Genomic DNA, 19,790 nt, shown 5'->3' on the forward strand with positions numbered 1-19,790 from the left:
AAGCAGACCCAAAAATAGGAATGCGTATTGGGGAAAACAACCGAAAAACGGCTACCGTTATCCTTTTTGCCATATAATCATCCAATACATGGACTGGATAGGAAAGAGAGCAGTAGAAGCAAGTTATCACATGGGATATTAGTTGGTGCTGACGTCGCTAGGGCTTTTTCTGCCTCCTGTTGTCCAATCCGGCAAACATCAAGAGGAGTTGATGGACTCCCTGGAGGACCCCTGGGGGTACGTGAACCCCTGGTTGAGAAAGAAGAGTGGGCTCAAATGTGCACGGGGATAAATAAATAATATTGTCTCTCTCGTTCCACCCCCGCAGGAATGCAATCTGTGTTCTCTTGCTTTCACTGAACTGCAACGCTGCCCCCACTTTCCTGCCAGCCTGGGTATAGGTGCGCATCCTGTAGGTGCGGGTGCGAATGGCCGGAGATCCGTAAGGGGATGCCCACACTGCATGGTAAATCCCCCCTACAGTTCACACAGGCAGCTGTCTGCCCCTTCTGCTGGGGAATATGGAGACGAGAGACCCCTAGTGGACACTCCGAGCAAGCAGAGATTTAAAGGGAGACTGCGAGGTGGGGGGCTAGGCATTGTCAGGGAGAGGGGATTAGCGGATGGAGACTGCTCTAGGCTCAGTACAGAAGCTGACATGCCCAGGGCAGCTCACTCTAGACACCAGCTCCCTATAAGCGCCAACCTGCCTGCGGCTCCCACTGCTCTCAGGCTGCGTCTCTGCTTCCCCCCCCCCCCCCCCCCGGATGGGTTTGGGACCAGCGGGAGTCACTGAGAACTGACTTGGCTTGAGAGGGGGAAGCGTGCTGCGGAGAATGTCCCCCCCCCCCAGGGACTCGCTTCTCTTATGCCCTCCCCACTTCTCAAATCACATCTTTGTTGAGTGCCTCTGTTTCCCCCTCTGTGAAACAGGGATGCGACGGGCCGGGCTGCCATAGGGTGGGCATGTGAGAGCGCACAGCCCGGTCCCAGCAGGTGCTTTTAAAAGGGGCCTGTCTCTTGTGCCGGCACGCCTCCTGCTCCGGGGTGCAGCTCCCCCTGAGGCCCCGGGAGGGCCACCCTTCCCCTGCGGCTCCTCCCTGGCCAGAGGGAGGGGGAAGCTCCCAGGCCTGCTCCACCCCAACCCCCACCCCAGGCTCCCTCACTCTGCGGTTTGGTTTCAGTTGCAAAAGAGGAAGCAGTCGCGCTCATGCCTCGGGTTCGCAGACACGAGGAGGAGGCAGCAGCAGCAGCCAGCCTCCGAGGAGGCTCTGTCAGGGTGATGGAGCTGTGGAAGCAATGCGCCCACTGGCTGATCCAGTGCCGGGTGCTGCCCCCCAACCACCGGGTGACCTGGCCCAGCGCCCAGGTGTGCGACCTGGCCCAGGCCCTGCGGGACGGTGTCCTGCTCTGCCAGCTGCTCAACAACCTCATGCCCCACGCCGTCAACCTGCGAGAGATCAACCTGCGGCCCCAGATGTCCCAGGTGGGCAGGGAGACCTGGGGAGGGGGGTAGAGGAATGGGGCCAGGCATCCGCCAGCCATCTGGCAGCTAAGGGGTTAATCTGGGAGCCCAGCGGGAGGCTTATGGGATCCAGCTGGCAGGTTACCGCCCACGGGGAGGGGGAGTTCATAGCATAAAGCTGGGGTTAACTGCTGGGAGGGCTTGTTGGCAGCTGAGGGGTTAATAGCCCCTTGCTCTCTGTGCATGTGTATTGAGACCCAGTTGGCAATTAAAGGGTTAACATTCAGGAGGTGAGTGAGATCATGGATTCCAGCTGGCAGCTAAGGGGTTAAGTGTGTGTGTGTGTGTGTGTGTGTGTGTGTGTGTGTGTGTGTGTGTGTGTGTGAGAGAGAGAGAGAGAGAGAGAGAGAGAGAGAGAGAGAGACTGGGCCAAGGGCTCAGCCGGCAAGCAAGGGGTTAATAGTGGGGGTTGGGTGTTGATGGGGCAGCCGGCAGGGAAATGGTGATCAGCAGAAGTGCTGGGTGGTTATGGGCCCCAGCTGACAGCTAAGAGGTTAACACTGAACTGGGGAGTCTTACACGCTTCTTCACCAGCAGCTCCGGGGTTAACAGGAAGGTGGGTGGTGGGGGAGAAGGGTGCTTGCAGGTGCTTTTGCCTGTGGGGTGGGGAGGAAATGGGATGTGGGGAGGGGGTGGCGGGACTTGTGAGCACTGGCAATGGACCCTTCAGCAGCTAAGGGGTTAATAGCAGGGCTAGGGGTTGGGGGGGAGTCTGGGTCTGATATGGGCCTTGGTGTACACAGCTCCCATGGGCGTTGGGCAGACAGGAGTGTGAAGGATGGGAGGGGGAGCTGCTGAGCGGGAGGTTCAGAGACCCCGAGTCCCAGCCACGTAGCCCCTGGCAGGGAGGCCCTAGTGGGTCCCTGCTCTGTAGAGCACCTGCAGCCAGAGGAGGGGTCGGAGGGAGGGATGCCAAGCCACGGGAGCTCAGCTCCGTGGGCCCTGATCTGGGGCAAGGGCTAAGCCCTGAGTTTGGGGGGCCTGGAGGCAGGGCGCTCAGGCCTGTGTTTTCACAAGACCTTTTCTCAGAGTAACTTTCAGCTGTGGAGCTGCGTTAGCCACGGTTCCCTTGAGCACGTGCTTGTGGGGGGAGGGGAGTTTATGACAGGACCGGGGAGCCCCCGACTCCGGGGTGCTATTCCCAGGATGGGGAGCGGTGGGAGGCCCAGTGGCTTAGAGCAGGGGAGAATGAGCATCAGGAGTCCTGGGGTCTCTTCCCAGGTCTGGGAGGGGAGTGGGATCTAGTAGTTAGAGCAGAGGAGGCTGGAAGTCAAGATTCTTGGGTTCCCTTCCCCCTCTCTCGTGGTCCTGCTATTAGAGAGACCAGGTGGGTGAGGTAATATTGGACCAGCTTCCACAACAACACAGCCTGCAGCAGTTGTCCGGCTGTGAAAGACGCCATGCAGCTGGACCTGCAAGCCAGGCCAGTATTTACCAGTCTCCCAACATAGCCACGTCCTCAGGAGCGGCCCGTCCATATCGGCGAACTAGGCAGTCACCTAAGGCGCCAAGCTAAATGGGGCGCCAAATGGTGGCGTAATATCATTGAGGGATTTGGAGGTGGGGGCGCCAATTGCCTGGTTCGCCTAGGGCGCCAGTTACTGGCAGCTAGTTTAGGGTCGCCCCTGCACGTCCTCCTAGTGTGGACAAACATGCACCAATAAGGCCTGGTCCATGCTAGATTCACACTCCCTCCTAGGGCAGACACAGCTCATGGCCAAGGAGTGCGTCCGTCCAGATCGCTTAGACCAGATCCCTGAAACAGCCTCAGCGCTATGAGCAGGAGCATTTCTAGGCCGCTGCAAAGCCAGCTGCAGGACAGGTTTGCTGGTACAGCTCACGTCAGCTCCCCGGCCCTCTACTCCCCGTAAACTAGCGTGTACACCGGCATAGCCAGGGCAGTAACCCCTCCCCCACAGTAACCCCTCCCCCAACAACTAGACTGCAGCTTCTTTTGGAAGAAGCTTTTTCCGGAAGAGATCTTCCGAAAAAACGTCTTCCGAAAGAGCACGTCCACGCTGCAAAAGCGCATTGAAAAAGTGATGTGCTTTTTCAAGAGTGTCCACACTGAATGGATGCTCTCTGGCATTTCAGCTGAGATTACTATGGACAGAGCGGCCACCAGGGCACCTGTGCTTTTTCCTCTTTGCTCTTCTTGCGAAAGAACTCCCTCTTCCCTGTCCACACACACCTTTTTCCAAAAGAGCTCTTTCGAAAAAAGGCTTCTTCCTCATAGAAAGAGATTTCCAGTGTTGGAAAAACCCCTCTGTTCTTTCCATTTTTTTCCCGAAAGAACGTGATTGCAGTGTGGACGTAAGTGAAGGTGCCATGACAATCAGGTAGTAAGGCAAGTTCCCAAGTGGCCTAGGCTACAGCACTTACCTGCAGACATCAAGGTTGTGGGTTCAAGTCCTGGGTTGGGTCAGGTCAGCAAAAAGCCAGGTGGCCCTAGGGCAGGAGAGATAAGGGGCACCCTTGATGGCAAGGTGGTGGGGTAGGTTTCTATTTTTCTGAAAAAAACCTCTGCAGTGTAGACTTATCCCCAATGTTCCTTCTAATCCCGGGGTGTCCGACACACAAGCCACTAGCCACAGGCAGCTATTTGGCCAGTGGAGTGTGGTTCCTTCACTATAGTGGTGACACCATGGCTCTAAACTTTTTCATCCATGTGCCGAATAATCTTTAGGTGCCCCCAGGCATGTGCGGATGGGACCAATGTTCCCTGTAAGCTGGGCGCTTGTGCGGCCGCCCCAGAGAGATTCAGGTGCTGCCCAGCTCATTGGCAGAGCACCCACAGCTGATCACAGCCAGCAGCATGTGTTTCTATTGGTGGTGCACATCTGCACATGCCTTGGCGCACGTAACAACATTGATCCTGCACATAAAGGGACCATTGATGTGCACCACCTGTAGAAACACATAACCTAGCTGTGGGTCCTCTGCTAATCAGCTGGGCGGCATGTGAATGTTCCCTGAGCAGCCGCACAAGCCACAGCTTACAGGGAACCCCGTGTGACGCAGTTAAACCGGTGTTACTTTTAAGTAGCCAGGCCCCAGTGGATGAGATCCAAAAGGCAAGGCCAAGAGGTGAATTAAGCCTCCATTAATGCTGACCTAGGCTCTAGGGACAGGCTCGGTTTCCACCCCGACACATGCTCAGGCGCTGGGGGTGGAGAGGGGCACTGCTTGGTGTCGGCAGCGCAGAACGGGCCCCATTTCTGTCGCTGGTACGGCAGTGACTGTCTGGAAATGAGTCCTTCGGTGTCCCGGTCATTCCCGTGCAATTGGGCGGGGAGACGAGAAGCAACACGCTCTCGGCCACTAATTCCTAGGAGCCTTGTGGACACAGGGCGGCTAGAATCGGACTTCCCACTGTGTAAATCCGGCCTGTCAAGGCTCTTGCTCCAGACCTCAAGGAAATGGGGGCGTTTGTGTTGGGGGAGTCCTCAGTGCTGTTAACTGAGCTTTTCCTCCACTGTGCCCCATGTTGATGGCGAGATGCATATGGGGAACCTTGCCTGGCAAGTAAGGCCTTGTGGGGTGCAGAGGAGTAGGGGAATCTCCGTTTAGATGCATTGGGAGTGCTCAAGTGGTGTGCGCTGAGTGCGAGAAGCTGCCAGAAACTAGTCCCAGCAGGGGCCAGACCTGGTGTGAGTAGGGTGGGGTCATGTTTGCCAACTGGGTTCTATGTGGTATTGGGACTCAAGGTTCCTGGGTTCTCTTCCCCTTCCTGGGAGGGAATGAGGTCTATGTGAGGCCTGGCATCAGAACACCTGGCTCCTTTGAGGGAAGTAAGGTCTAGTGGGGGGAACCGGTGTGCAGAGGGATCTCCTGGGCTCTGTTCCCAGCTCGGGGAGGGAAGTGCGGGTTAGCAGCACAAGGGATGGGAAGCCTGGAACTTCTGTGTTCCATTTTGGACTCCGTCTCTGCTTCCTTTTGTGAAACTGCTTCCCCCGCCTGGCCCTCCAGTTCCCCATTTGCAGATCTGGCAGCTAGGGATGCCAAAGTGCCTTGGGAAAGCGCAGCCTGCTCATGCCATCGCCAGGTTTCAGGGGTGACCTCCGACCAGGGTCAGCGAGAACCACCCCTTCCCTGGCTCTACTGGACAGGACACCTGCCTGGGAATTGTGCTTAAGTCACTGCTCCCCATGCCTCAGTTTCCTTTCCCTGGGGAGGAGCCCGCTGCTTCTTCCCCGTAACGCTCTTATTGGCACAGATGTTGGCCATTTTGCGCCTTGCTGGTGGACCGTCTAGGTATGTCTCACCTTCTCTGCATCACAGGGGCCTCCGTTTCTCCTGGTCTATGCTACTAGAGGTCAGACTACGTGATCTAATGGTCCCATCTGGCTTTAAAGTCCATGAGGATGCTGACACTGGGCTCAAGGGAATGATGGTCTCTCAGGGTACGTCTACGCTAGCTTGTTAGTTCGAGTTAGGTAGGGTAATGAGGGCAAGCGGAGTTGCAAATGAAGCCCGGGATTTAAATATTCCAGGCTTCATTTGCATGTTCCTGGGCGCTGCCATTTCTAAATCCCCCTTAGTCCGAACTCCGTGCCCGCGGCTACACAGAGTAGGTAGTTTGAATTAAAGATCCTAATTCGAGCTACCGTTACTCCTCATTCCATAGACGTACCCAAATCAGCTAAGCAGCAATATTGCTATTTTACAGGTGGAGAAACTGAGGCACAGAGCTGCCTGGGGTCCTCCAGCTGCAGGGCTGTTGAGTCCCAGGCTAGTGCTCTATCCATCACTGCCCCTAGGAGCTCTCCCCCATCCATCTCGAAACACGTCACAATGTGCGAAAACAACATCCCCATTGATCCGGGGAACACGCTATGAACAGCTGCTGTTTAGATAGTCAAATTCCAAGGGAGGTTGCCATGGGAGGGGACTGTTCCTAGGCTAACCACAGCCTGAACAATGGAGCCAGGATGCCCCAGGCTCTCCCAAGGAGAGGTGCCTTAACGGAACTGGCGAGTGCATTATCTTCATTGTCACACACGTGATTGGACTGGACAACACAGACCTAACACAACGGGCATGAGCTGCAGAGCCAGGCATCCCTCGCTGGCTCTCTCAATCCCCTTCTCCCCAGCCCCCGCTTGCCACTTTAATTCTCCCTCTCTTCCTGTCCTTGCCTGTTGTACACTGTGGCTCTGCCCGTGTTAGTGGCTGCTGCGTTCCACTCCAGAGGTGGCTGCATTTCAGCGGTGGGTCAGGGAGCCCTGTGCTCAGGGGCTGGAGCAAGCTCTTCTTCTCTGGGGATGAGGGCTCTGAGCAGAGCTGTAATGTGTACTCACTGTCGAGTGATACTGTGATGTCTGTGTGCTAAGCATGGTCAGGCCTTGTCTGTCCAGATGGGAAACCCAGAGTGATGTTGCCTCTGACTCCAAGATGGACCGGGTGTACTATCACAGGGGTGCTATGCTTTTGGGGACCATTCAGACAGTCCCTGGGGGTCAGAACAAACCAGGACTGAGCTGTGATAACTCTAAAGGAGATTGTCTATGGAGGCTGCTGGACACAGACCAGCCCTGTGGTTCTCTTAGTCCTGTTACAAGCTGCTTGCCACTTCTGGATTTCAGAGGCGCCCATTGCTGGGGGATCACGGTCACTAAAGAGGCGATTTGCGCCAGGGTGCAAACCTTGGTGCGCTACCCAATTTCTAATCTTGGTTGGGCCATGCGGCATCTCTAAATCGCCCCCCTTGCAATCGTCATTCTCCTTGGCGTTCTGGCTGAGGCTGCTGCATCTTGCGGCTGTTACGCAGTGGTAGAATCCCACCCCAGAGGTGGCTGCATTCTTGTGCTGTGTGAGTGATCCCTTGCTGCGTGCCATTGATCTGCTGCCCCGTCCCACCTCAGAGGCAGCTGCATTTTAAGGACCGCAAATCGGTCCTTCTCTAGCTTGTAAAGCGCGCTGCGGTCTCGCAGGATGGACGAGGTTCTGTGTATAGTAGAGGTGGACCTATGCTTCAGTGCAGTCTGCAAGAGTGTTTGGCTCCAACCTCTAGGCCGCTCTGCTGGTGAGTGAACGCAGGCTTGGCTGAGTCTCTGGCCTGCAGGGGAAGACCGGGGTGTGAGGGGAACCAATCAGAGCTTCCCCAGGAGGCAGGAAACGAACCAGCCTCCCTGCACGTGTGCGTGATGATACCAAGCAAGCAAAGCTGTTTGTTTCGTTGAAACCTTTCATTCTGTTGGCCTCGCGCTCGAGTTCCTTCCTCAGTTCCGCTTACAGGAGGGCTCTGAGGCGAACTGAGGCAGCCGCCTCAGATGCCAGACGGGGGGTGGGGGGGCGTCACTAGGACCCAGAGGGTAGAAAATTGTGACTGCTGCTGGTGCATATGTAGGTAACAGAGCAGAACCATGAGAGGAGTAGAACAGGAAGAGGCAGAATTGAGACCTTTCAAAGTTTTGGCCCAAGCGAGGGGGCACGGAGGTGTCATTTGAGCGCCCCACCTCAGGTGCCAAAATGTTGTGGGCCAGCCCTGTTCCCAAGTGACTTCACTGCCAATCATCACGGAGTACTCAATGGGGGAAGGGATAGCTCAGTGGTTTGGGCATGGGCCTGCTAAACCCAGGGTGGTGAGTTCAATCTTTGCAGAGATCATTTGGGGCAAAAATTTGTCAGGGATGGTACTTAGTCCTGCTATGAAGGCAGGGGAGTGGACTCAATGACCTTTTAAGGGTCCCTTCCAGTTCTAGGAGATAGGTCATCTCTATTAATTTATGTAATGTAATGACTTAGGCGCCTGCAGGCCCATTTTCAGATGGGAGTTGGGGCCCCGAGAGCCTTACATGTCTGAAAGTCAGTGGGACTTTGGCACCGAAATAGGGCAGGGTGAAAAACATCAGACCCAGCACGACAGGGCCCTGATCTCGGCCGGGGTCCGTGCAGGGCCCAACACGGCGGGGCCCAGATCTCAGCCGGGGTCTGTGCAGGGCCCAGCATGACGGGGCCCTGATCTCGGCCGGGGTCCGTGCAGGGCCCAACACGGCGGGGCCCAGATCTCGGCCGGGGTCTGTGCAGGGCCCAGCATGACGGGGCCCTGATCTCGGCCGGGGTCCGTGCAGGGCCCAGCATGACGGGGTCCTGATCTCTGGGCAGCGCTTGGCACAGTATTGCCCAGAGTCCCGGCTGCCTCAGGCTGTGTTCCAGTTATTTTCACTCCTGGAGCTGACCAAAGGCCCATCTACCCCAGCATCCCATCCCATGGTGCAGGGGCCACAGCTCTGGGCTCGTTGTGCCGTGACACGGGTCCAGGGAATGGACTGGAATATTTGCAAGTCATCCTGGAGGGATGCACCGGGTGGGGAACTGCCCCTCGTCCACCGGACCCCTCCCTGGCCAAGTCCCTCACAATCCATTCTGCCTTTGGTCCCAGTCAACATCTGTGTGTATTTGGCCCAGGGCTCCGGGCTACCATTGCTGTTACCATGGCAGCAGCAGTGGCTCGAGCCTCGGGCCCTTTAACCTGCCCTGGGAGCCCCACGTGGCGTGGTCCAGGCGGCGCTGAAGGCTGGGGGAGGCTGGCCCCGCCCCTTCTGTCTGAGGTCCCCCCCAGGAGTCTCTTCCAGGCTGTAGCTGGCCTAGGCCCAGCCTAAAGCTCCGCAACGGGGCTTGTGATGAACATTTCTGCCGCTTAGGCCCCAAGGAAGCATCCACCGTCAGGGGAAAGCCGGTCTGGGCAGGAGGCAGAGAGACTCCGTGGAGGCCAGTTCCAAGCCAGTGGAACTCCCTGCCACAAGAACCAGGGACCGTTCCCAAGCTGCCCCGGCCCCCTCCTCCCTTTCTGAGCACCAGATGCGCTTCTCCAGCCGGCTTTCTCCGGTACAAACACAGTGCTGGCATCTGAGCAGATCTTATCGAAACACAGCGCCGCATGGCACGCACAGAGCTCTCCTCCTGGGGCGAGAGAGAACAAACCGTGTGGGGCACAAGAAAGTCACTTCCCTTAATGAGCGACTGGGAGGTGCCCAGACGCCACGGTGAGGGGCGCAAGAGAAGAACCCCCCCATAGAAGAGAGTAGATTAGTACAGTGCTCCAGGTTGTCCCCCCCCCCTTCGCCAGCAAGCCACATGAAGGCCCGTCTCACGTCGACTCCTCCTTTTCTCGCCAACCACTAAGGATAGGGTTTCACTGCAAAGACAGCCCAGCTAATGGGCGCCTGACTCTGTGGGAGCATCCCCTCCCCACTACCGGTCCCCTCCTTGCTGCTGCTGCTGCGTTTGTCCAAATGCTGCTGGAACGGGGGATGCTGAGGACTCATCGAATCATAGAACTCTAGAACGGGAAGGGATCTTGAGAGGTCATCCAGTCCCCTGCCCTCCCGGCAGGACCAAGCGCTGTCTAGATCATCCCTGACAGGTGTCTGTCCAACCTGCTCTTAACTATCTCCAGAGATGGAGATTTTACGCCCTTCCTAGGCACTTTAATCCAGTGTTTATTTATTCCAGACAGTTGAGAAGATTTTCCTAATGTCCAATGGGCTGCAGCTTAAGCCCATTGCTTCTTGTCCTATCCTCGGAGGTTAAGGAGAATGATTTTTCTCCTTCCTCCTTGTAACACCCTTTTAGGTACTTGAAAACTGCTATCTTGTCCCCTCTGAGTCTTCTCTTTTCCATACTAAAGAAACCCAATTCTTAAAGTCTTCCCTCATCACTCATGGCCTCTAGAGCAGTGTTTCTCAACCGTTTTTTACCAAGTACCCCTTTTAAAAAAAATTATAAGTACCCCCAGGACCTACAGTTTTCAGACACGTAACATTTTTTTCTACCATTGCAACACATTTGTTTAAACAACTTAATTGTAGGCAGGCGGGCGATGAAATGTTTGGGTGTAAAACGTACACAAATAATAAAACGCTGTAAAACTTAAAACAAAAATTCAGTTTTCTCCAAATTTCAATCGTGTTGACGTACCCCCCAGACGTCTCTTGAGTACCCCTGAGGGTACTCGTACCACTGCTTGAGAAACACTGGTCCAGACCTATCATCATTTGTGTTGCTCTTCTCTGGACCCTCTCCAGTTTCTCCACATCCTTCTTGAAATGTGGGGCCCAGAACTGGACACAATACTCCAACTGAGATGTAAGCACAGAGTAGAGCGGAAGAATGACTTCTTGTGTCTTGCTCACAACGCTCCTGTTCATGCAGCCCAGAATCAGGTTGGCTTTTTGTGCAGCAGTGACAAACTGTGGACTCATGTTTAGCTTGTGATCCACTCTGACCCCTAGATTCCACTCATCTGGTGGCTCGTGGGAGAACTTCTCTGCCCTTCCCGGCATGTGAGGGGAATGGTGGGAAGGCGTTGGAGGATTAGAATGGGCTGAACCTGCAACCACACTGCAAAGCGGCCCCGGACTCTAGCCTGCCCGGCCAGGGGGGTCGCATGTGGACAGAAGCGGGCCTGGGAGCCGTGCTGCAAAGCCTAACTCTGCAGTGAAGACCGGCCCCTCAGCTGGGAACTCGCCTCGCACTTTGATTCCCTCCCCGGAGCCTGCTCCGAGCCCTGCGGGGGTGGAGACCTCAGTGTGCCGGGGTCTTTGAAAGAGCAGCTACTGGCAGAGCAGGTGGTTTCCAGCTAGTGCACGGCCCCAAGCCACAGAGAAGCCTGTCTCCACAGCAGCCGGGGGTGGCCTGGGAGCCGCAGAGACAAGGGCGGGGGCTCTGCAGCCCGGCGACGGTCAGAGCTCGCGAGGAACAGGACCATGTGCACCAGCCCCTGACGCGTGGAGAGCCAGGGAGGCGGCACCGAGGCGCTGGTGCGACTTACCCCACGGTTCAGATTGGCCCTGCTGCATTAGCATCTTACACCAGGGCAGCTCTTAGCCTGCTGGCCCCATGGGCTTGCTTCTTGGTGATGCTAAGGGCTTTAGGCTGCTCCATTAGCATGCAGTCCCCTGAGCATCCCCCCACATCCATGGGGGGGCTCCCCAGGTAGTTGGTCTGGTGTAAGGGGCACGCTGAGTTCCCACCTTGTGGCTGCTCTAACTTGGTCCTGAAGCTAGGGGTGTGAATGACTAGTCAGCTAGCCGCTCCCCCTCCCCCTTGTTGCGTCTGTCAGAAAGAGGCAGCAAGGGGCGGGAGAGGCAGGGGTGCTTCAAAGCGACAGCACTGCGTGGAGCTCAGGGTCAGCTGGGGACCCTGGCCTCCATGCGGCGCTGCCGCTTTGAAACGCCGCGGGGCGCACGGCGCCAGCGGGGGACTGTAGCTACACTTCAAAGGTGGAGGTGCCCTTATGAACTAATCGAATTGTCGATGCAAATTGCACCGGCGATTCGATTGGCCAATTAATCTAAATTCAATATCCCTACCTGAAGCTGGGCAGAGCCCACAAGATGGGGAGCAGAAAGGTGATTTATAGCACTCCCCCAGTTCCTGCCCACGGCAGGGGAATGGGGTAACTGAGACTCAAGCGTGAAGGGTGGGGTCTAAGCCAGCGTAACCGGCACCCGTATGTGCATTGGGGTCCCCCGCCTCTTGCACTCCAATAATGGCACAAACAAACTCCGCCAGCCAGTAGAACAGAGGGAGTTTATTGCTTCTCCAGGATACAGCACAGCACAGATGTCATCTGGTTACAGGAACTGAGGATAGAAGGCCTCAGTGCCCCCCCCCCCTTGAGATGGGGGGTGGCTGGGCCCTACAATCCCAGCCCCCCTCCCTAGCTCCTTCTCCCCTGTTTCCCAGACCGAAACTACCACTCTCTTCCAGCCCTGCCTCCCAGCCAGGGCTCCACTCCGCCTTCTTCCCATTGTTCCACTCCCTGGGAGATAACTGGTCGGACAGGTTCGAAGCCCCCTTGCATAATGACTCATCCCCTGCCCTGCTGGGCCATGCTGCAGCCAGCAGCCAGCGGAGGTCACCCACAGCCCACTGCCCAGCATAGCAACCAGCAAGGTACCCCCACTACGTCACACCATAACATTACGGACACTGACGACTGTCTGGTTTCACTGGCTGCCGGGCATGTGGCCCAGGCAGCGCAGCACCCATTGGGTAGGTGTGATACAGGACATCCCCAGGCCCTGTGGTGCAGAGGCAGACGGAGGAAAGTGCCCGCCCCTTGCACTCATTAGTTGCTCTCTGTGGAAGCCAATTTCCCCAGCGGGGGTCGGGGGAGGAAGGAGCCATTCTGATGGCGCCGCAGGGCTTCCTGTTTCCGGCCCAGCCCTCCCCAGTTGCAGAGAGATGCGGCTGGCGGAAGGGAACGTGGCCCCTCGGGGGATCCTGCCCTGCCCAACCAGGCACCTGCCAGCCTGTGTGCAGCCTCACCCATGTTCATGCAGACTGTCTGTGTCTGCCCCGTCCCATGCCACGTCACTGCCCCAGCATGGCCTTGCCAGGCCTGTGCAGCGCTGCCAGCCTGGCAGGGACCTTGCCACGTTCCACGCCACGTCACCAGGCCCAGCATGGCTTTGCCAGGCCTGTGCAGTGCTGCCGGCCTGGCAGGGACCCTGCCACGTCCCACACCACGTTGCCAGCTCAAGAATGGCACTGCCAGGCCTGTGCAGCATTGCCGGCCTGGCAGGGACCTCGCCATGCCCCACGCCACGTCCCACACCATGTCGCCACCCCAGTATTGCATTGCCAGGCCTGAGCAGCGTTGCCGGTCTGGCAGGGACCTTGCCACGTCCCACGCCACGTCCCACGCCACGTCGCCAGCTCCACCTCTTCCAAACAACCCAGCTCAGCCCCACCAGCCATATCACGAGACTGGCTTAAAACCCACGAGATCTGCAGATCAGAGAGGGGTGGTCTTTCCTGGCCTTCGAGGGTTTGAGTCCTTTAGGCCTGAGCTGCAGATGGTGAGGTATTCGGGGGCAGGGACTGTCTCTCGGTTCTGTGACTATCCAGTGCCCAGCACGCTGGACTCCTGGTCTAGAAGAGGGGTCCCAGGTGACACCTCTACAGGACACTTAGCTGCCCCCCATCCCTGTCGGATCTGAGCACCCCACAGTCTCCAATGTACTTATACCAATGTGCCAGGAGAAGGGGCAGTGCTCCTACCCTTCCCAGACGGCTGGGGAAACTGAGGCACGGAGGGATCATGTGACCTGCCCGCGATCACCTGGGGAGGCGGCAGAGCTAGGAATTGACTCTGGGTCTCCCAAATCCTTTACCCCTGGATTATCCTTTCTGTCTAGGACACGCTCCGCACAGTTCTCTCCTTCTCCCCTTGAAACTCCCTTGGCTCCTCTGTCAAGTTTGGTGGAGTCAAACTATAGGCGAGTTTGACCTGGAGGTCTCGATTCTTGCTTCTGCCCTTTGAGAATGCCTTAGTGCAGGGGGCCGCCCAGCGCCTGGTGTAGGGAGAAGGTGAGACAGCGTCCTGCGCTGAGCCTGTTCTACTCCCCAGGGTCAGGATAGGAGTTCGGCTGAGGTGCACTGAGCTGTGGGTATTCTCTGCCCCCTGCAGACCTCGTATGGCTGGAGTGCACTGCTCTGTGGTAAGTCTCTTGCCCTCCAGGGCTCATAAGGGACAGAGGATGAGTTAGAGTAGCCTTGAGGTTGCTCTCACTGGTGCCAGGAGGCAGGCAGGGCTCTGCACAGCCCCCGCATCCTGGAAACACAAGGGGGTGCTTAAAGCCCCTTAATTACCCCCGCCCTGGGCTGCTCCTCAAGCAGCAGAGCTGGTTTCCTGGGCCCCGGAGTTAGCGGAGGAGTTGAGTCGGACCCAGTTACTGAGTTCAAGTCCATATTCTTCAGCCAGTCCTAGAACCAGGGCCCCAGCTGTTTCCCCCAGAGCTGGGCGCATTCTGCTCCGGGGTTCCAGGTCGGAAGGGGCCCTCCTCCCCTGATCTCTCTTTTTCTGTTGAAGTCGGTGTCCTTGAAATTTTGCAAGAGGACGAAAGCGAAACCAAGGACTCGGGGGCATGTTTGCGGCTGGTGTGCTCAGCTTGTGGCCTCAGCAGGCTTTGCTGGCCCAGTGCCTCCGGGCTGTGCGTGAGTTCGCTGATGATGATGACGGGGCTGTGTGAAGCTTCCAGTTACAGTAAAATGGGGGGAGAAAAGGGGGGGGGAGGAGGAAGTTTCGAGGGGAGGAGGCAGGCAGGGGGAGAAGGAAGTAGGGGGAGGGGAGGGTTCGAGCTGAGGAAGAGGAAGGGAGCGATCCAGGGGTGGAGGAGAGAACACAAGTGATTTTAAAGAGCAGAAGTGTCTCTGCTCCCCCCATTCCACCCCACCCTCCCAGCCCCCGGTCGCTGGAGTTTGGGGGCTGCAGACTGGGATCCCTGTGGGAGACGGGCAGGAGCCAGGGCTCCCTTCTGGGCCCCAAGTGTCCCACCCCTTCAAACTGCAGATCCCCCCCAAATGTAAGCACCCCCAAAATTCCAGGGTGTTTAAAATCATTCTTTACACCAGGCTAGGCCAAACATACTCCCTTCCCCCCACCTCTACTCCCCAGCGCTGGGAGGCGCATCCTTCCCCAAGCTATCATGGCTCTTCCCCTTTCAGCCCTCAGCCTCTGTCAGGCCCCAGAGGGCTAGGACGAGGCTCCCGGCAAAAGTTTCCTCCCCCAAATTGGGTTACAGTCTCAGAAAACTTCACAAGCTGATAAGCCAAGAATCCCCCCACCCCAGATCAGGGCAATTAAAATATTTGCTTCAATCATTTTGAAATATTTCTTTTTGGTTTTGCCCCTGATTTTACTGAAAAGCCACTTTTTACAGTTGCTTGCGTTTTCAAAGAGGAAACAAGAGTTTTTCCTTGAGAAATCTTTTGCGTCAGCACGGAAACTTTTGGCAACTTCAGAACTTTTTTCAGCTGAAAACTTGGTTTCGCCTGTGTCTTCTCAGCAGAAATGATGGCAAAAACCAGCCCTTTCCCGTGAAAAGTTCCAGTATTGACTAAGACATGTTTTGTCAATGAAAAAAAATGTTCTCCTGAAAAGTTCCCAACCAGCATTTGTCTCACACCAAGTTAATACGAGAGCCACCATTTGGTGGCTCCTGCTGTAATACTCATATCCTCTGTGGACCAAGGACAGACCGGGCTCTGTAATAAGGAGAGATCTGCCAGGATTTTAGAAGCTAAACATGACCAGCTCTGCTTGGTCCATAGTGGGGCTACATAAAGTATTTCTGGCCTCTAGCCTCTTCAGGACCAGCATGGGACCACGGTGCTGGGCCCTTTCCTCATCTGAACAACACTAAAACATCGGCTTCAACCTAAGCTTTCCCTTAAGCTTGAGTGTTTCTTTTTTATAACACTGCCTCTGTTCCTAACCTTCATTCTCTCTGGGATGCACTTGCTGTTTCATACTCCCAGGTTCAAATCATAGAATCCCAGAGCTGGAAGCGAGGTCGTTGAGTCCAGCCCCCTGCTCAAAGCTGGACCAACCCCGACTCAATCATCCCAGCCAGGACTTTGTCAAGCCATGAAATAAAATCCTCTAGGGCTATGTCTAGACTGCAAGCTGCTTTCGAAAGAGGCTCTTTCGAAAGATACTTTCGAAAGAGCCTCTTTCGAAAGAGAGCGTCTAGACTGCACGCGGAACTTTCGAAAGAGCAAGCCGCTTTTTCGAATGAAAGCACCCAGTGAGTCTGGATGCTCTCTTTCGAAGAAGCCCTATTTACATTCAAGAACGCATTCTTTCGAAAGAAGCACTTTCGAAAGAAGGCGTTCTTCCTCGTGAAATGAGGTTTACCGCCGTCGAAAGAAAAGCCGCGTTCTTTCGATTTAATTTCGAAAGAATGCGGCTGCAGTCTAGATGCAGGTGAAGTTTTTTCGGAAAAAGGCTACTTTTCCCGAAAAAACCCCTGAGTCTGTACACAGCCCAGGAAGGGAGATTCCACCCCCTCCATAGGAAACCCATCCAAGCGCTTCAGCAGCCTCCTAGGGAAATAGGTTTTCCTAATGTCCAACTCTAGGGTTGCCAGGTGTCTGGTTTTGAAGCGGATGGACAGTCTGGTATTGGCGTTTTCTGTCCGGGAAACAAATTGAGAAAATATCAGACATATAAATGTCCGGTATTTCCTAATGAAGTAAGTTGTACTGTTCTCGTGAGTATCAGTACGTAGTTGTGTACTGCGTGAGTGTGTCTACCAGCCAGGCAGTACTCAGCTACGCAGCAGACAGGAGGGAGGCTAGGGCGGGATGGGATCCCCAGGGCCTGACTTGCCTGTGCGCCCCACTGGGACTGTGCAGGGGATGGGTGGCATCCCGGGATCTGCATGCACCAGGGCCAGCCCTGCTCCCTGCCAGATGGTTCCCCCGCCCCCACCCCCAGCCAGCCTCACTCCTCCTGACCCCCTCCTAGCCAGCCCTGCTTCCCGCCAGCTGGGTCCTTCCCCCAATCTCCCCCAGCCAGCCCTGCTCCCTGACTACTGGTTTCCCTCCCCCGCTGATCTCCTCCAGCCAGCCCCGTTTTCCCCAACTCCCTCCTGGCCAGCCCTGCTTCCCGCCCGCCAGTCCCTCCCCCCACCTCCCTTCTGTGGTCATGTGTGTCCGGTATTTTTTTGAAAGCCATCTGGTAACCTTATCCAACCTAGACCTCCCCCGCTGCAACTTGAGCCCATCGCTCCTTGTTCTGCCATCTGCCACCCCTGAGAACAGCCTCTCTCCATCCTCTTTGGAACCCCCCTTAAGGGAGTGGAAGGCTGCTGTCAAATCCCCCCTCACTCTTCTCTTCTGCTGACTAAATAATATCTTTATGCCCCACTAAGGACCTCTGGAGGCATAAGGATCTTGCGCAAAAAGGGGGTTTTGCACAAAAAGGAAACATCCACGCTGCTTGTTTCTGAACAAAAACGGATCGGAAGAGATTATGGAAATGAAGCACAAGAAAATGCTAATCCGCACTTCATTTGCATTGCCTCTTCCAGCAAAACCCGTAGTGTAGACGTAGCTCCAAATCCCTCAGCCTCTCCTCGTAGGTTATGTGCCTCAGCCCCCTAATAATTTTTGTTACCCTCTGCTGGACTCTCTCCAATGCATCCACATCCTTTCTGTACTAGGGGGCCCAGATTTGAATGCAATACTCCAGATGTGGCCTCACCAGAGCCGAATAAAGGGGAATAATCACTTCTCTAGATCTGCTGGCAATGCTCCTCCTAATGCATCCCAATATGCCGTTAGCTTTCTTGGCTACAAAGGTCCATTGCTGACTTATATCCAGCTTCTCATCCACTGTCATCCCCAGGTTCTTTTCTGCAGAACTGCTACGTAGACAGTTGGTTCCCACCCTGTACCAGTGCTTGGGATTCTTCCATCCCAAGGGCCGGACTCTGCACTTGGCCTTGTTGAACCTCATCAGATTTCCTTTGGCCCAACCCTCCAATTTGTCTAGGCCACTCTGGACCCTATCCTTGCCCTCCAGCGTAGCTACTTCTCCCCCTAGCTTAGTATCACCCGTGAACTTGCTGAGGGTGCAACCCATCCCCTCCTCCAGGGCCTAGGAACCACCTAGTCTGGCATTGGGGTGAGTCAGCAGCAATTCTGCTGCATTTCTGAGCAATTGCTGTGAGGGTGGTGTGAAAGTGATGAAACAGCCCGTAGTGAGTCATTGGGGTCCTCTGGCATTGGGGTGAGTCAGCAAAAGGAGCTCTGTCTTTCTGTGTAAGCTCTTGGCATCAGGGGGAATTGGCAGAGGTAACTCGGCTTCTCTGAGCATGGTCCTGGCACCACGGTGTATCAGCAGAAGCAGCCCTGCATCTCCATGCAGGGTCTTAGCGCTGACAGCAGGGCATTCAAAAAGCCCTCTCCTGTACCTGCACTGGTAATTAAAGGACCCGCCTGTTCCAGCTGCCAGGGTGGGTCAGGAGAACGAACTCTATCTCCCCACACAGGATCCCAAAATGCGATGTCCCCGAGCTGTCCTGGTTTCCTTGTGTGCGTTGAACATAAGACTTGTTTCTACCCTTAAACAATGCCAGGCACCAGCATGATTTGTTATGCAAACCTGGACCCTGAACCATTTGCCTGCAACAGCCAAATGGCTCTTTTATGCACCTGTCTTGCCTGGATCATGTCTGGAGGTTTTTGTGTCTTTGAGGTAAAGGCCATTCGGGGGGCAGCTATGACAATCCACCAGCAGATCAGCTGACCCTGGCAGCTTCCAGCCTGGGCTTGGGGGAGGCTGGATGGAGACCTATTACAATCCTGGAAGCCTGGTCTCATGGCAGCCCTTTAAAAGCCAGCAGGGTTGTGGCTGAAATGTAAGATCTGTCCACCCATGTGTCATAGGTCCTGTACTGCAACAGCCTGCATGTGACCCTCCACCTCAGTGGAGGAATGCAAAGCAGAAGCAGGTATTTGAAGGAGGGCTGCCAATTGATGTGTATTAACGCCTGCAATTAACGCAGGGAAGGATTAACGCGTTAATTTTTTTTAATGCCTTAATCGCAGGTGTTAATGCTGCGTTGCCCCTTTGAAGCGCTGCTCTGGCATTTCAAAGGGGCAGTGCATTAGGAGCCAGGGATCAGCTGGACTGCCCGGCGCTTCAAAGGGGCAGCACAAGATGGAGCCCAGGGTCTGCTGGGGACTCCAGCTGACCCCGGGCTCCCATGGTGCTGTCTCTTGGAAATGCCAGGGCAGGTGCACTGAGCCTGGGGTCAGTTGCGGACTCCAGCTGATTCCAGGCTCCTGCGGTGCTGCCCCTTTGAAACACCGCCACAGCGTTTCAAAGGGGTAATGCACGTGATTAATCGCCATTCAATTTTTTAATGGCTTGACAGCCCTAATTTGGAGGCACAGTTGGCTGTAGCAGTCTGGAACCTCTCTAGCCAGGCCTCCAGTTCTGGGAATGAAATTCATCACCATAGCTTTTCAGATGAGGAGGGACCATTCGATCATCCAGTTTGATCTTCTGCATAACACAGACCAGCCACCAGTGACCCGTGTAGAGATTCTAGTCCGGCTGGAGCCAGATTTCCCAAGATCTGGGCGCCTGCTTAGGCCCCAGAATAGATCATAGAATCTCAGGGCTGGAAGAGACCTCAAGAGGTCATCAAGTCCATCCCCCTGCCCAAGGCAGGACCGATCCCAACTAAATCAACTCAGCCAAGGCTTTATCAAGCCGAGACTTTAAAAACCTCTAGGGATGGAGCTACCACCCCCTCCCTAGGAAACCCATCCCAGTGTTTCACCACCTTCCTAGGGTAATCGTTTTTTCTAATATCCAACCTAGACTTCCCCGACTGTGAGACCCTTGCTCCTTGAATTGCCATCTGTCACTACTGAGAACAGCCTCTCTCCATCCTCTTTGGAAAGTCTCTTCTGGAAGTTGAAGGCTGCTACCAAATCCCCCCTCATTCTCCTCTTC

At 55.6% G+C, this 19,790-nt stretch overlaps 1 protein-coding gene across 3 annotated transcripts in view; it reads left to right on the plus strand.

Annotated features, from left to right (window-relative positions):
• Positions 1-1,177: 1,177 nt before the first annotated feature.
• The window catches only part of VAV1 (vav guanine nucleotide exchange factor 1), a 64,057-nt gene continuing 45,444 nt past the window's right edge, over positions 1,178-19,790 (plus strand). For 2 of the 3 annotated variants that reach the window (XM_075902291.1, XM_075902292.1), the window contains exon 1: positions 1,178-1,486. In XM_075902291.1, the coding sequence (XP_075758406.1) occupies positions 1,211-1,486 (276 nt within the window). In that variant the 5' untranslated portion in view covers positions 1,178-1,210. The remainder of the gene's footprint in view (positions 1,487-19,790) is intronic. The other variant, XM_075902290.1, reaches the window with a different exon arrangement.

The sequence above is a fragment of the Pelodiscus sinensis genome, chromosome 19 (assembly GCF_049634645.1).
Source record: "Pelodiscus sinensis isolate JC-2024 chromosome 19, ASM4963464v1, whole genome shotgun sequence".
NCBI classification, from domain to species: Eukaryota; Metazoa; Chordata; order Testudines; family Trionychidae; genus Pelodiscus; species Pelodiscus sinensis.